We start from the raw sequence: 12,913 nt of genomic DNA on the forward strand, positions 1-12,913 counted from the left end.
GACTGACAGTAGATTCAAAGCACATGTGAGAGAATCGCCTGTTTAGTGGAAGCATCTGAAATATCTTCATCAACAATAAAACCATAGTCGGCCATTTCTTGGACATCTAAATAGTCAAAGCTGTGGTTGTCTTTTGGAATTATTTTGGATATTTTTCTGATTTTTTTTAATTATTTATGCGTCATTCCGTTTCGAGAGAGAATTTCGAAATATCCCGAAATTAGCCAAACCTGAGGTACAGTACTCTTCAGTGATCCTGCTATTTTGCCTTTTGGACCCAAAGATCGATTCAAGCAGATGATCGAGTCTAATTGGACTGTTGCTTTGGCATTTCATTCATAATAAATGTATATATTACATATTGTAATGACGTACTACGGAAATCTGCTTCGTCGTTGCCTTGATAATTTAGCATGCCCGTCACCACGCTTAAACTCAGGCTAGACATGCAAAATATTAAAATATATCCCAAAGCAATCAGAACTGAGCGCTGTTCTTTTTGAAAAAATTGATGCATATTTTCAAACCGCCAACATCCTTTCTCTGAATAATTGTAGTTTACTGAAAAGTTCAACCGGAAATTTGCAAACGAATCCATCAATTTTCGCTTCCTTTGTACACCTGCGTGGCGCAGTTGACATTTGTCGCATCCGAACCCGTCGACTGGGATACCGTGTAAGTGATGTGGACACAACTGTATCTGTTCACGTCAGTGTATACAGTTGTACTCGGAGTCAGATGTTGCCAGCACAGTACATGCCTATGTAACCGGTTGCGTATCGATTCATATTCGCCCAGGTTGTGCAAACCAGTTTCGCAGAACAAATTTGAATCCAGTCTGACGTTATAAACCTGGATTTGGTTCACTTGAATGGCCATATTCAATAATAAAGATACCAGTAATATATTTGTCCTCATCAACATTGGATGTTGTAAATAAACTAGCATCCATCAAGTTATTATTAGCATTATTATTAGCATTATTATTAGCATTAGCATTATTATCATTGTTACTATTAAATTTCCCTTCGTTAAAAGAAAAACGAATGTGAGACTTTACTTTTCGAGCCGGAAGAATATCGTGAACGGAGCTAGGTTTTGGCATAGACAATAGGAAGGATTTGACTGTTCCGGGCAATTTGGTGGAGGAAAGGGGAAGTATTTTATGGAAAATCCCACGTAAGCTGATGTTAAGTTTTCGCAACACTAACAGCAGTTGTTTCCGTGTGTTTCCGTGTGTCATGGTCAGTATTTATTGTGTTTCAGTAACGAGTCCCAGTTTTCCTCTACCCACCCTCTACCCTTGGTGCAGCAACATCATGAGCGGTAAGTCGACTTACACGATTCTCTGATTTGATAAATTTAGCCGTAACGCTAATGCACCCTACACGCAATTTATAATTACCCCGCCGATATTTTGTTTTTCCAAGTATTTTTATTTAAAGTTTTCCTTCTATCTATGAAACTGTTTTGCAATACACGAGGAAGCTGTATGCCCGTTTTAAAGGCCTAGTTGCAGTCATGTGTGTTAAATATTTATGTACCTAATCTCTATAGGGTATTTTCCAGCGAATTGCGTAATTAAAAATACCTCCGCATCTGAAAAATATGATCTGTAAAGCGACTGTTTGGGCACTGTTTCCCGAAATCAGTAAATAACTGAAGTTATTCTGAATAGTTTTGATGTTTGGGAATTGGTTGTTTAGTTATTACATACGTTTTCTCTGGTCGGCAATTTGTTTAATTGTATTTGTAAATAATTTACATCAGATCGCTGCAGCGAGCAGTGTTTGCTTGGGTGATTTTAAGAGCATCAACACCGAGAGGGTTATCATTTTGACACCATATCGCACTGTTTACACCAAGTTCACTTTTAAAAGTGTCTATTTCGAACTACGAACTTGTTTACGCAGATGAAAATGCCCATTGTGGAGTGTGTATTTAGCCCAGAATGGCAAGTGTCCTGTGTAGACGATGTTGTACGAGTTGTCGTGTTCGTCCCGTCGCGATGTTCCACTGGAAACACAGGCCAGACTAGGAAGAGGGGGGCTCGTTATCGTTTACGTGATTCAGGGAGACTGCATGGGGCGAGGGTTTAGAGTTTCTCTTGGCGTGTCGAGTAACGGACTCAACTCAGGGCGAGGAATGTCTGCTATGCGGCTGTCCCACTAAAGGAACGCGACCCTCTCTGCCGTCACTCGCGCTAATCCACTACGATGCCAGTTGCCACCAAAAGCTGATAACCACGGGAACGAAAGAAGAAATTCGGACAAAAAAGCCTGTGAGGAAGTTGTACGCTCCGAATTGCGAACCGGCTTGTGTTTTAAGTGAATCTTATGCGGGGAGTGCACTTTGTCTTATCATCCCAGCCCGGTAACGTATAGCAAGATATTTTCAGCATTTTGTTTAGATTTGAAATCGTGATTTCGCGGAAATTTTAGAAGGCGGACGATTGACGTGAACCGACTGTACGTGTGTGAAAAACGATCCGAAATGATATACTAGCTAGCGCGGTGAAAGCGACTAAGCATCTGGGTCTGGTTGAGATGTCAAATCAGGGGGACTGCATCTTATGGAAATGCTGGAAGAAATCGTAATTTTAATTCAGTCGTGACAGACAGTGGCTATGCGAGTTGTTGACATTCTGAGAAGCGAACGCCTAGAAACGAACGTGATAGATGACCCGGGCCTGAGTTAGACACGTATATATTACCACATACCACAACACACAGTTCAACGACCTCACTAAGGGAGGGAACTGGTGTAGTGTTTGGAAGCATGTTATGGACGGGTTGTGTTTTGTAATTTGCAGAGTTGCCTAGAGGTTCCCCATCTCCGACGGTCTCTGATGGTTTAACATCTAAACAAACTGATCCTCCTGGTCAGCATGCTAAGTCCCAGTACCTGAGCAGCTTCAAGCCAAGCGTGAAGGGTAAGTGTCATTATTACTTGCTCAATATTCCAAGCTTTCGCGATGACGAAAGAGTTTGGTCCGAACGAAGACTCTCCCCCTTCTTAGCAGGTTCGGGTGTCAGTTCAAACTTACCGTCAATCGGGCTTATAAATATTTAGAACTACACAGAAATTTGTTTATTGTTATGAACTCATTGATCGATCGAGGACGTCATTCTATTACATTTGAAAATATGTTTAAAAAATAACCTCGAGCTTCGACACAGAATATGCAAATACACCCATGTTTAGTTCACGAGGTTTCGTGCCCGGATTTTAAACTCATGGTGTATTGGGAAATTGGCCCTCTTTGAAGTCGTCGGTGATGGACAAAGGAAATGAGAAAGTTTTCAGCTTTTCACAGGCGGATGATGAACTGAATGGGAAGGGAAATTGGGGTTGAGTTTTTCCTGCTTCGACTGACAATCTCCCGTCCTTCGTTTCCAATAAGTCACGATCGATAGTGAACCTCTACACACCGGCTATTTCCTCGTCCCCCCTCGCTAACAACTTTCACATGTGCCGTTATGCTACGCGATTCCAAGAATCTCCCTCGATAAGCGCATATGATCAACTGTAAACATACGGCTCCATGTCATTATGGAGAAGAGAATGACTCACTTCCAAGACCTTGCACTGCTGTGAAACCCTTCCACTATAAGAATATGTTTTGAAAATAATTGATTGCAATCGATAAGATAATTATTAGTATCATGATGTATTTACTGATAAAATACTTCGGGTCTGTGTGAAAAATTAAGGAGCTGTAAGTAAATTGCTTATTGAAAGGCGTTTTCAGTCTTGTTGATTGAAAACAGATGGGCAGCACATATAAAATAGTACGCTTTTTGTGTTAACCGCTGAAAGATCTGGCCTTTCACACTGCACAGTGTGTTGTTATAAATGCCAGGTCCTCTGCTTGTCTGTCTATAGTTTATTTGTTACGTTTTTATCGTTGGATAGAGAATGTAAAAGTCTTTGTTTTCAAAAAATAGACTAAAACTCTATGTCAGAAAAAAAATCTGCACTCGAATAAGGTCGGAGACGGAATTCGGTAATCTCCTCTTTGGTTGCAGTTAAGATAATCTTTGCTGTTGATATCGGGCCAAACTGTAAGCGATAAGTTTGCGCAACAGACTGGCGTGACAGTCGATGAAACACTCGCCACAGTGGGTGGCAAAATCATTTGCGACAGCTTAAGTGCTGCTTTTGTAAACAAAAAATACGTTTTACCAATTAAAAGTTAAAGCACATAAACGGCGCATGGCAATCCCTTGGTGCATTTGAGTGTGAATTCAATTACACCAATAAAGAACAAAACACTGACGTTATCCTTCAAAATATGAAGAGGAGAACCAAGAAACCATGTTGTTTGGTGAGAACAGTTTCTTTGACAGTCTGATGTGAGTGTATATCATTTGTGAAGAATACTACATAAGTATATTTGTGTTTTAATGTGTTTATAGACGTGTGAAAGGATTTGCTATTTTTGGGGCGGAGAGTATGTATTGGCAGTAATTTGGGAATGAGTGTTGAAGTAATGTTTCCAGGGAGAAGTGGTCAGTGATCGTTCTGTGATGACCAGTAGCATGTCCCCGCGTTTACCTAGAGTCGACTTCGTCAAACCAAAACACAAACATACCACAATTGTAGCCATTGAAAATATCGTCGGAATCTCCTTTCTGCCTTTTGAACGGTGGCCGCATTGTTAATCCAACATACCTTTCCCCAAATGTATCCGTCAGTGTTGATTTTGAGAACATCGGGGCCCCTGCGTCACGTTCCAGGGCAAATGGTGGACCCCAGCTTTAGAAGAGCATGACTTTTTGGCTGTTTGAGATTTAAGAATGCCTTATTTCTATACCCGAGCCGAGCCGCTGATTGCCATTTTACTCTAGGTTAAGTGTAATACCGTTAAGGGGAAGCCTCACTGATTAATTTCATTTGTAGCCACAGCCTTTTGGAACTGTCTGGAGACTTTAGGCTTTGACTCTGGAGTCAAAGATAAATATTATTTTTGTGCTTCCTTGTGGATGAAAAATCTGGCTGTGCAAGTCAGTCTTGATTGTAAACGCTTCGCGCATCGCGAGAATCCTCGAGATTATCATTTAAGCAGAGACTTCTCGTGACAACGTGACTTGAGCCTCTTCAAATTAGAGAGTTCTTTCATGAAGGATCGATAATAAATACTGAATGATTCAATTAGTTAAATTGGCGGCCGATATCATCTTCCTGGTACCATAGGAAATAGCCACTTCAGTTTACGTCAGATGGTGATCGTGGCACCTCGTGGATTGTCTAGAGACTGAAAATGGATCATTACTTGTGGAGGGACTATCAGCTCTCTCGTTCCACCTGGGCTTCTAGGTGTGTTACAGGTATGTTAAAATTGCAACAATGTGACATCTTTAACCAGGTGTGAGACAGGTTGGGGTAAATGCTTAACCTCGAGCTAACAGGGCGTTCAGAGATTAATGCACGGTGACATGAACGTCAGACAACATCTCATCAGCTGTTCCTGAAAGCAGTCCGCCACATGTCGCAGTTACAACGCTTGTAACATCCTGTAACCACCGTAATTAATGGCACAGTTACAGCATCTGTAACCTTTCTGCTAGCAATGGTTACACAAGACCCTGTCCCTTATCTTTGTATTGCATCGCCTGCATCGCCGCATCCTGAAATTGGACAAAATCGCGTGACGTCGACAATAGAAATCCTAGCCCCCCATTCTAGACTGCACTGAAATACAGTTGCATGGATATATGGTATATTCCAAAATTGTCAATATGCTAGGCAAGTATAGACAAACCATTTGTTTTATTGAAACTGCTGTTTATTAAATAATCTAGTCATTAGGATTTCAACTAATGTTTTTGCAGATTTATGGCAATACTGCCGCTAAAAAGATGCCGATGTTATAACAGCATCGTAGCAAATTATATATTATTCATAATAATAAATATATCCGCATATCTACAGTATGTAATTGGTGAAGGTAATATCTTGAGGAGATACTTTGTGTTTCGTTTGTAAAAGTTGTATATTCATGATAAGTCATTCACGAATATATTTAAGGATTTTCACTCAAATACCCTGTAGGTTTCCACTCAAATACCCAAGCCGGTTATGTGTGCGGTCTTAGCACTGCCACCAAGGTCACCATATTGTTTGGAGGGTATATCCCAGAGATCCGGCGCACTGCTGGGATACCAGTGGCACTTCGGTGAAAACGTCTTTTTTTTCATGGTCAACATTTGTTTCTTATTTCTCTAGTTATAAACAACCCCGTGTAGCGGGAACGGCGATATCGTGCACAGCGTGTGCATTAAGCTAAGCGATGCGCCCTTAACTAGGTAATAAGCCGGCTTATATCACAGCTGTTCAGCTCAGTAACGTTTAGATTTGTCACCAGGCGTAAAAACCAAACACGTTTCAACGGGGATTTGATAATGAAATCTTCATTGTTTGATTTCTACTTATATGCCATGACATCAGTCATTTGGCTCAATTTCTAACATGTTCCAACGGAATTTACTGACGAGATCTTCATAACTCAATTTCTGCGTATATACTTATAAACATCAGTCATTTGACTCAGTGTCTAACATGTTCCAATGGAATTCGTTAGCAAGACCTACACAACTGTATTTCTACGTATATGCTCACAAACATCTGTCACTAGGCTAAGCATCTAACATTTAATAACGAAACGTAGGTTGCGGGGTAGCCTTGTGGTTAGAGCTTTCGCTGGTCACGCCGAAGACCCGGGTTCGATTCCCCACATGAGCACAGTGTGTGAAGCCTTTTTCTTGTGTTCCCGGTCATAGTATTGCTGGAATATTCCTAAACGCGTAGTAAAACTAAACTCGCGCAATAAAGAAATCTACTGAACTGTATTTTCACCTATATGCTTATGAGTCACTTGGCTCAACATCTAACATGTTCCAACGGCGATTCAGTAACGAAATCTTCAGAATCATGACACTAAGTACTTTCAAATAAACGGCTCCTTTTTAAGACACAGCTATGTGTTAAGTTGTCGTAGAGAAGGTGTACATGTCAATTATGGCGATAATAGCCTTATAGATCCTGAGCATACATGGGGTCACTACCTGTGTGTGACAGAGGCGTGAGGTCTGTACAGGTGTACAGTGATGCTAATACATTTTGTTGTACCACACACAGCTTCATCATTGAGAACCTGGCGTAATCACACCAGGACGAGACACACGTTATCAAGCAACTGATCAAACAGCTATGTCTGGGACTAATTTAACCACCCAACATCATTAAGTACAGCATATGCGAAGTGACCTTGTTCCGATCGTGATCTGATTGTTTGAGTGTTGTTTAACTCCGGATATTCCTTGTATATGGCGGCGGTCTGCTAACAATCGTCTCTGAACCAGATAATCCAGTGATCAACATTATGACAGTCGATCTACGCAGTTAGTGAGTGAGGACGGTTTACATCACATTCATCAATACTCCAGCTGTATGGCGGCAGTCTGTTAATAATCGTTTCTGGACCGGTGATGAACGTTTTGAGCATTGTTCTACGCAGTTAGTGAGTGAGGGTGTCGTGAAGCTGCTTTTAGCAATATCACGGCAGAGAACACCAGAAGTGTGCCTCACACACTGTGCCGATGTTGGGAATCGAACCTGGGTCTTCGGCGTGACGAGCGGACGCGTTAACCACTAGGCTAACGCACTGCCCCTACGCATTTAGGATACGATCATATGTGTGTGTCAACCCAATCAGTGAGACCGATAACCCGATCCCGTCAGTCTCCTCTTACTTGAGTTCATTGGCCTCTTGATCTGAAATCCGTCCTCGAACAGTTGACACTTCACAAGACGTCGATATCTAACGCGTGGTTCTCGTTATATTATCGTCGTGAACAGGGAGCTGTAGAAGGGTGACGACTCGAAATGCCACGCTATTAATTTCACGGCACGCCTTTGTGTGCAGTCGGCAGTGATGTGTATTTCTTCTTTTTCTTATGAGGTTGAGTTATTTATTGCGGCGGAGATATTTGTCATGGGGGTTCCTGTTATTCCGTGTTATGGCTGGAGAGTTCAAAAACTTCTCCCCGCCCTAGATTTTTATAAATAACCATTTATGGTTCACATTTGTTAGGGTAGTTTTTAAAACACCCAGTAGATGTCAAAACCCATTTTCATGATTCTATAGTTAATCTGTCATGTCACCAATTTCCGCATTTGATTCTCCGGGGTTTATATTGTTGCCTTTAGATCATAATATTGGCGGCGCGGTAGCCCAGTAGTGAAAGCTCTCGCTCGCCATGTAATGAGTGGAGTCGATTTCTGGTGTGGTGTTGCTGAAGTATTGCCCAAACCGGCGTTAATATCCCAGCTAGATCTGTGAATATGAGTAAATGTTGTTTTGTGCCGTATTCATATGGTATGGTAACTGTTAGGGCAGGCAGTGACAAATCAAGTCTCCCACGATTACTCAAAGGCAGCTAGGTGACACCATTTGTCGTTGACTGTGGTTTAGTCAGTTACAACACGCACGAGGTAGGGCGATGTGACATCTTTAACCAGGTGTGACAAGTTGGGGCAGATGCTTAACCCCAAGCTGACAGGGCGTTCTGGGATTAATGCATGTTGACGTGAACGTCAGACAACATCGCATCACGCTGTCTGCCGCATGCTGCTGTTACAACGCCTGTAACCTATAGTAACCGTAATTATTAGCATTGGTTACATTATCTGTAACATTTGTGACAGGCTTGATACACCCCGTTTTGATGATAGTGTAGACTAATGCTCAGTCTCAGAATATGTAATTTTGAAAGTAACAAACAGACCTATTTAAATTCAAAAGGAGACCAAGGCACATCAGAGATTCAGAACCTTGGGAAATCTGTACTTGCTTCATTTAGAGCCTTACCACTGTAGAGAGGACTAGACTGTAAGCGAAACAACATGGTTCTGGGACTGTGAGACAGACAAATGATAGTGTAACGTTCTTTGCTTAACTGAAAATGTGAAAAATCAAAGACCTGGTCCAGAGAGCATGAATTACAAAAACAGAAGAGTGAACTCCGCGCGTACGACAACCATTGATAAATTGAGAATGTGATGTATATGGTATAATTTGCAGCAAAGGGTGTATTCACTACTGCTTAGTCACTGAATATATATGATTTTGATAGTAACAAACAAACCCAATTTAATTGAAAAGCAGCCCCAGGGAAAACAGAGATTCTGAACCTGAAGAAATCTAGACTTGCTTCTTTTAAGGCTTTAGCACTGCAGAGACGGTTTGGCAGAAGGCAAAATAATGTGGTACAGGGACAGTGAGGCAGACTACCCAGGGAGCTAAAATGATATACGGTCCACCGATCCACTCAGTGTTGTAATACGTTTGCAGGGCTCTGTATATGGATTTCACCCGTAAGAAAGAAGTGTGAAGTCAAAATTTTCATCGAATTGATGATGGGTAGTGATAATGTGTTTCTGCCTGCTCGTTTATCTGACTCGGAATACTAACCATCTGCTGTTGTATTTCAGCCATGGACTCGAACATCACTCTGTGGCAGTTCCTTCTGGAGCTGTTGGTCAACCAGCAGCACCACCAGATCATCCAGTGGACCAATAACGACGGCGAGTTCAAGCTCATCAACGCAGAAGAAGTGGCAAGGTTGTGGGGACTGAGAAAAAACAAACACAATATGAATTATGACAAACTGAGCAGAGCTCTTAGGTACTACTACGACAAGAACATCATTAAGAAGGTCATGGGGCAGAAATTTGTGTACAAGTTTGTGTCCTTTCCTGAAATTGTCAAAACAGAGAACAAGATTCCCTTCAAGGTCAAGATGGAGTCTCTAGCTCATGAATATGGACAGAGAGTTATGCCTCATTTTGCCTCCTACAATGCCCAGGACATCAAATCTTCGGCAATACAAGCTTCAGCATGGAGTATCCCAGCCGCTCATCAGAGTGAAAGAGACAGAGAGAGGGAACGAGAAAGAGAGAGGGAGAGAGACCGGGAACACGAGCGACTGCAGGAGAGAGAAAAACGCGAGAGAGATCGCGAAAGGGACAGGGAATCTGAAACAGCGGTCAAACATCTGACAGAGCCGAAGCTGGAACTGATCCACTCCCCATGCTCGTCCTCCTCATCTTCATCATCGAAATCTCGCTCATCATCATCCTCATCTTCTTCATCGGCCAGTAAGCCAAAGCCCTGTCCCATCAGCCTCAGCCTGACTCCCGTGGGGGCGACCACCACTCTCACCCCAGCTACGACCGTTCCCATCACCAGCCCGTCTGCCAAGTCCCTAGCCTCGGCCTTTCCAGGAATCCACACACCCCTGCTCCTCACGAGTCCAATGGCCATGCCTCGGACTCCTCAGCTTCTACATTTCTGGAGCTCGTTGAGTCCTGTAGCAACACTCAGTCCGCGTGTTAGCGCAGGCGCCGCCACCGCCTTTCAGTTCCCCAGCTACATCAACGGGCACATCCCCTTCTCCCCTGTCACGCTCAGCAGCATCGGCGGTGGCCTTGAGAACCTTTCGACTCCCGGTCTTGTCACCTCCCCAAGGACAATTCCTGTGTTATGAAATGTGTAAATACCGTGCTGGAATACTTCGTATTGTCACTGTGGCGAGAAAGAGTTGGATCTGTGTGTGTGTGTGGATGGTGATTATATGCATAAAGCAACTCGTGAACGCATAAACGTGTCTTTTCAAGTGCATAAATGAACGTCGTTAAAAAGTTGTGCATCATCACCTCTCTTTAAGTGCATATTAACTCATTAAGACTGAACGCATTGAAGTGCTATGGGGCCATATATATAAATATATATATATATATATATATATATATATATATATATATATATATATATATATATATATATATATATATATATATATATGCCCATTTTTATAAGTCCTTATTGAATGATCGGTTTATATCTATACTATGACGCAATCATGCAAACATGATGACGTAGTGCTGCAGATCTTATGACAGTGCTACGGAACTGATTATGTAGTACTCAAAACTGATGAGGTGGTGCTGCGGACCGGAAATGAAGTAGTACTTCAAAACTGATGACGTAGTACTACGAACTTGATGACGAAGTCATTGAATGTGATGACATGTTAACTATCTAACGACGTAGTCGACGTTCTCATGGCGTATTCGTGTGAGCCATGACCAGGTCATGTGTTGCTGTGATTCCGGTGACGACGCAAATGTGGACAGTAGTTTCAGAATGACCCGGACAAAGATATATTTGTTCAGTGGTGAAGACTGTTGTAACGTGCACCGCTGGTGCCAGAAGTATCGTTGTATATACATTTCTCTCTTCGCAACTATAACTTGCTTACAGATTAATAACGATTGTGTGTATAGCATTACAGGATTCGACTATTCCCATGAGGAAGCGCATTAATATTTCCTCTCACGAGGAAGATAGTTCTGACCTGCCACCGAATAGACGATGTCACGGCGACCCAGGCAATAGCCCGAGATACCCGGATGCAAGTTATTTATCTCTGATGATTTTTACGTCCGTTTATGCGGATCACTACACTTGACCTTTATCATAAATATTGTGATAATAAATGTATTTTGTGTAATCTGAATGTTGTATAATGTAAAATTTACGATTAGGTTTCTGCGTTATTGAGGGTTTGGAGATGGTCAACAACTGACGTAACTGTTCCTGAATGAAACCGAGACAGTATTTCGATCAGATTTAAGTGATCGATGTTTGTTTGACCGATAATCCAATAACCGTCATTCAGCAAACGAATCTTTCACAGAATCATTACAATCGACGCTGCACTGTGAAGTCTTGCAAAGGCTAGGCTCGTGTAGATTGGTAGTCCAAGCCTTTTAAAATCAAACACTATTCCTAGCTTATCATTCTGATTATTTCAGTACCAAGAATATGTTTTAAAATTCTGGGCCTCAGATTAAAACGAGGCCACGGGTATGTTTAATGTTTATTGGGCAGAATGACTTTAATTATGAACAAAGTGAAGTAAAACGTCGATGTTTTGATGTTCTGTATATCAGCAAGTCTAGGTGAACTCAAATGAGTGAGTGAGTTGGAATTTTAGTCGGTGGCACAAGAAATGGTGCACAGTGTATCTGTGTGGGGAATCGAACGCGTACCTCCTTCCTTCTATAAGTGCACTTGGGAGACGAAAGGTTGGGCAAGCCCTCTATACTATCAAAATATGAGCTTGGAACAACACAGTAACAGGGTGTTTAAAGCAATGTTATGCCCGTTTAGCACTTCTGGGGGATATGTATCCGACTGCTGAAGTATTCGCTCGTTACAATGAATATACGAGGTTTATTCCATTCTTGCACCCGGAATCTAAACCCCATTTTGGATACCCAGACCGGTGTTTGCTGAACTATTGCTGCAAGCCGCTACAGCAACACTCAGCAATATTCCATCTATATGGCGGCGGTCTGTAAATCCTGTCTGGAAAAGGCAGTTAAGTGATCAACAGCATGAACATCGATAAACGCAGTTTGGATACGATGACATGTCAGTCATGTCATCGAATCTGATCACGCGGTCCCGTTAGTCGCCTTTCTCCGACAGGCAGGGGTTGATGAAGATCAATTCTGACCCGGATCTTTACGAGCAGACAAACATGAGTTTCTGAAGGCCAGTTCTAACCCGGATGTGAAAGCCGCTTATAATAATACCCAATCGCACTTTCTCCATAGCTAGCGGAATAAGGAAACATGATTTCAAATTCCAGGTTCACTCGTGTTTTGCACCAGTATGAAAATTGCCCGCAAGCAATAACCCAGCAGAATTGCAGAGCGAAGGAAAATATGCTCTTAAAAAGAATTCCACAAATAATTTCACCCATTATCAAACTCATTTGCATACAATCTTCAAGCATCACGACTTAAGGTTCCAAACACAACTAAGAACCGTTTCAAATAC

At 42.1% G+C, this 12,913-nt stretch overlaps 1 protein-coding gene across 5 annotated transcripts in view; it reads left to right on the forward strand.

Moving 5' to 3' along the window:
• Positions 1 to 10,688, forward strand: part of LOC137296119 (ETS domain-containing protein Elk-3-like) — a 29,599-nt gene extending 18,911 nt beyond the window's left edge. For 4 of the 5 annotated variants that reach the window (XM_067827808.1, XM_067827810.1, XM_067827807.1 and 1 more), the window contains exons 2-4: positions 1,267 to 1,326; positions 2,813 to 2,932; positions 9,496 to 10,688. In XM_067827808.1, the coding sequence (XP_067683909.1) occupies positions 1,267 to 1,326; positions 2,813 to 2,932; positions 9,496 to 10,550 (1,235 nt within the window). In that variant the 3' untranslated portion in view covers positions 10,551 to 10,688. Of the gene's footprint in view, positions 1 to 1,266; positions 1,327 to 2,281; positions 2,374 to 2,812; positions 2,933 to 9,495 lie in introns of those variants that run through there. The other variant, XM_067827809.1, reaches the window with a different exon arrangement.
• The last annotated feature ends 2,225 nt before the right edge of the window (positions 10,689 to 12,913 follow it).

Source organism: Haliotis asinina, chromosome 9 (genome assembly GCF_037392515.1).
Source record: "Haliotis asinina isolate JCU_RB_2024 chromosome 9, JCU_Hal_asi_v2, whole genome shotgun sequence".
Classification (NCBI taxonomy): Eukaryota; Metazoa; Mollusca; class Gastropoda; order Lepetellida; family Haliotidae; genus Haliotis; species Haliotis asinina.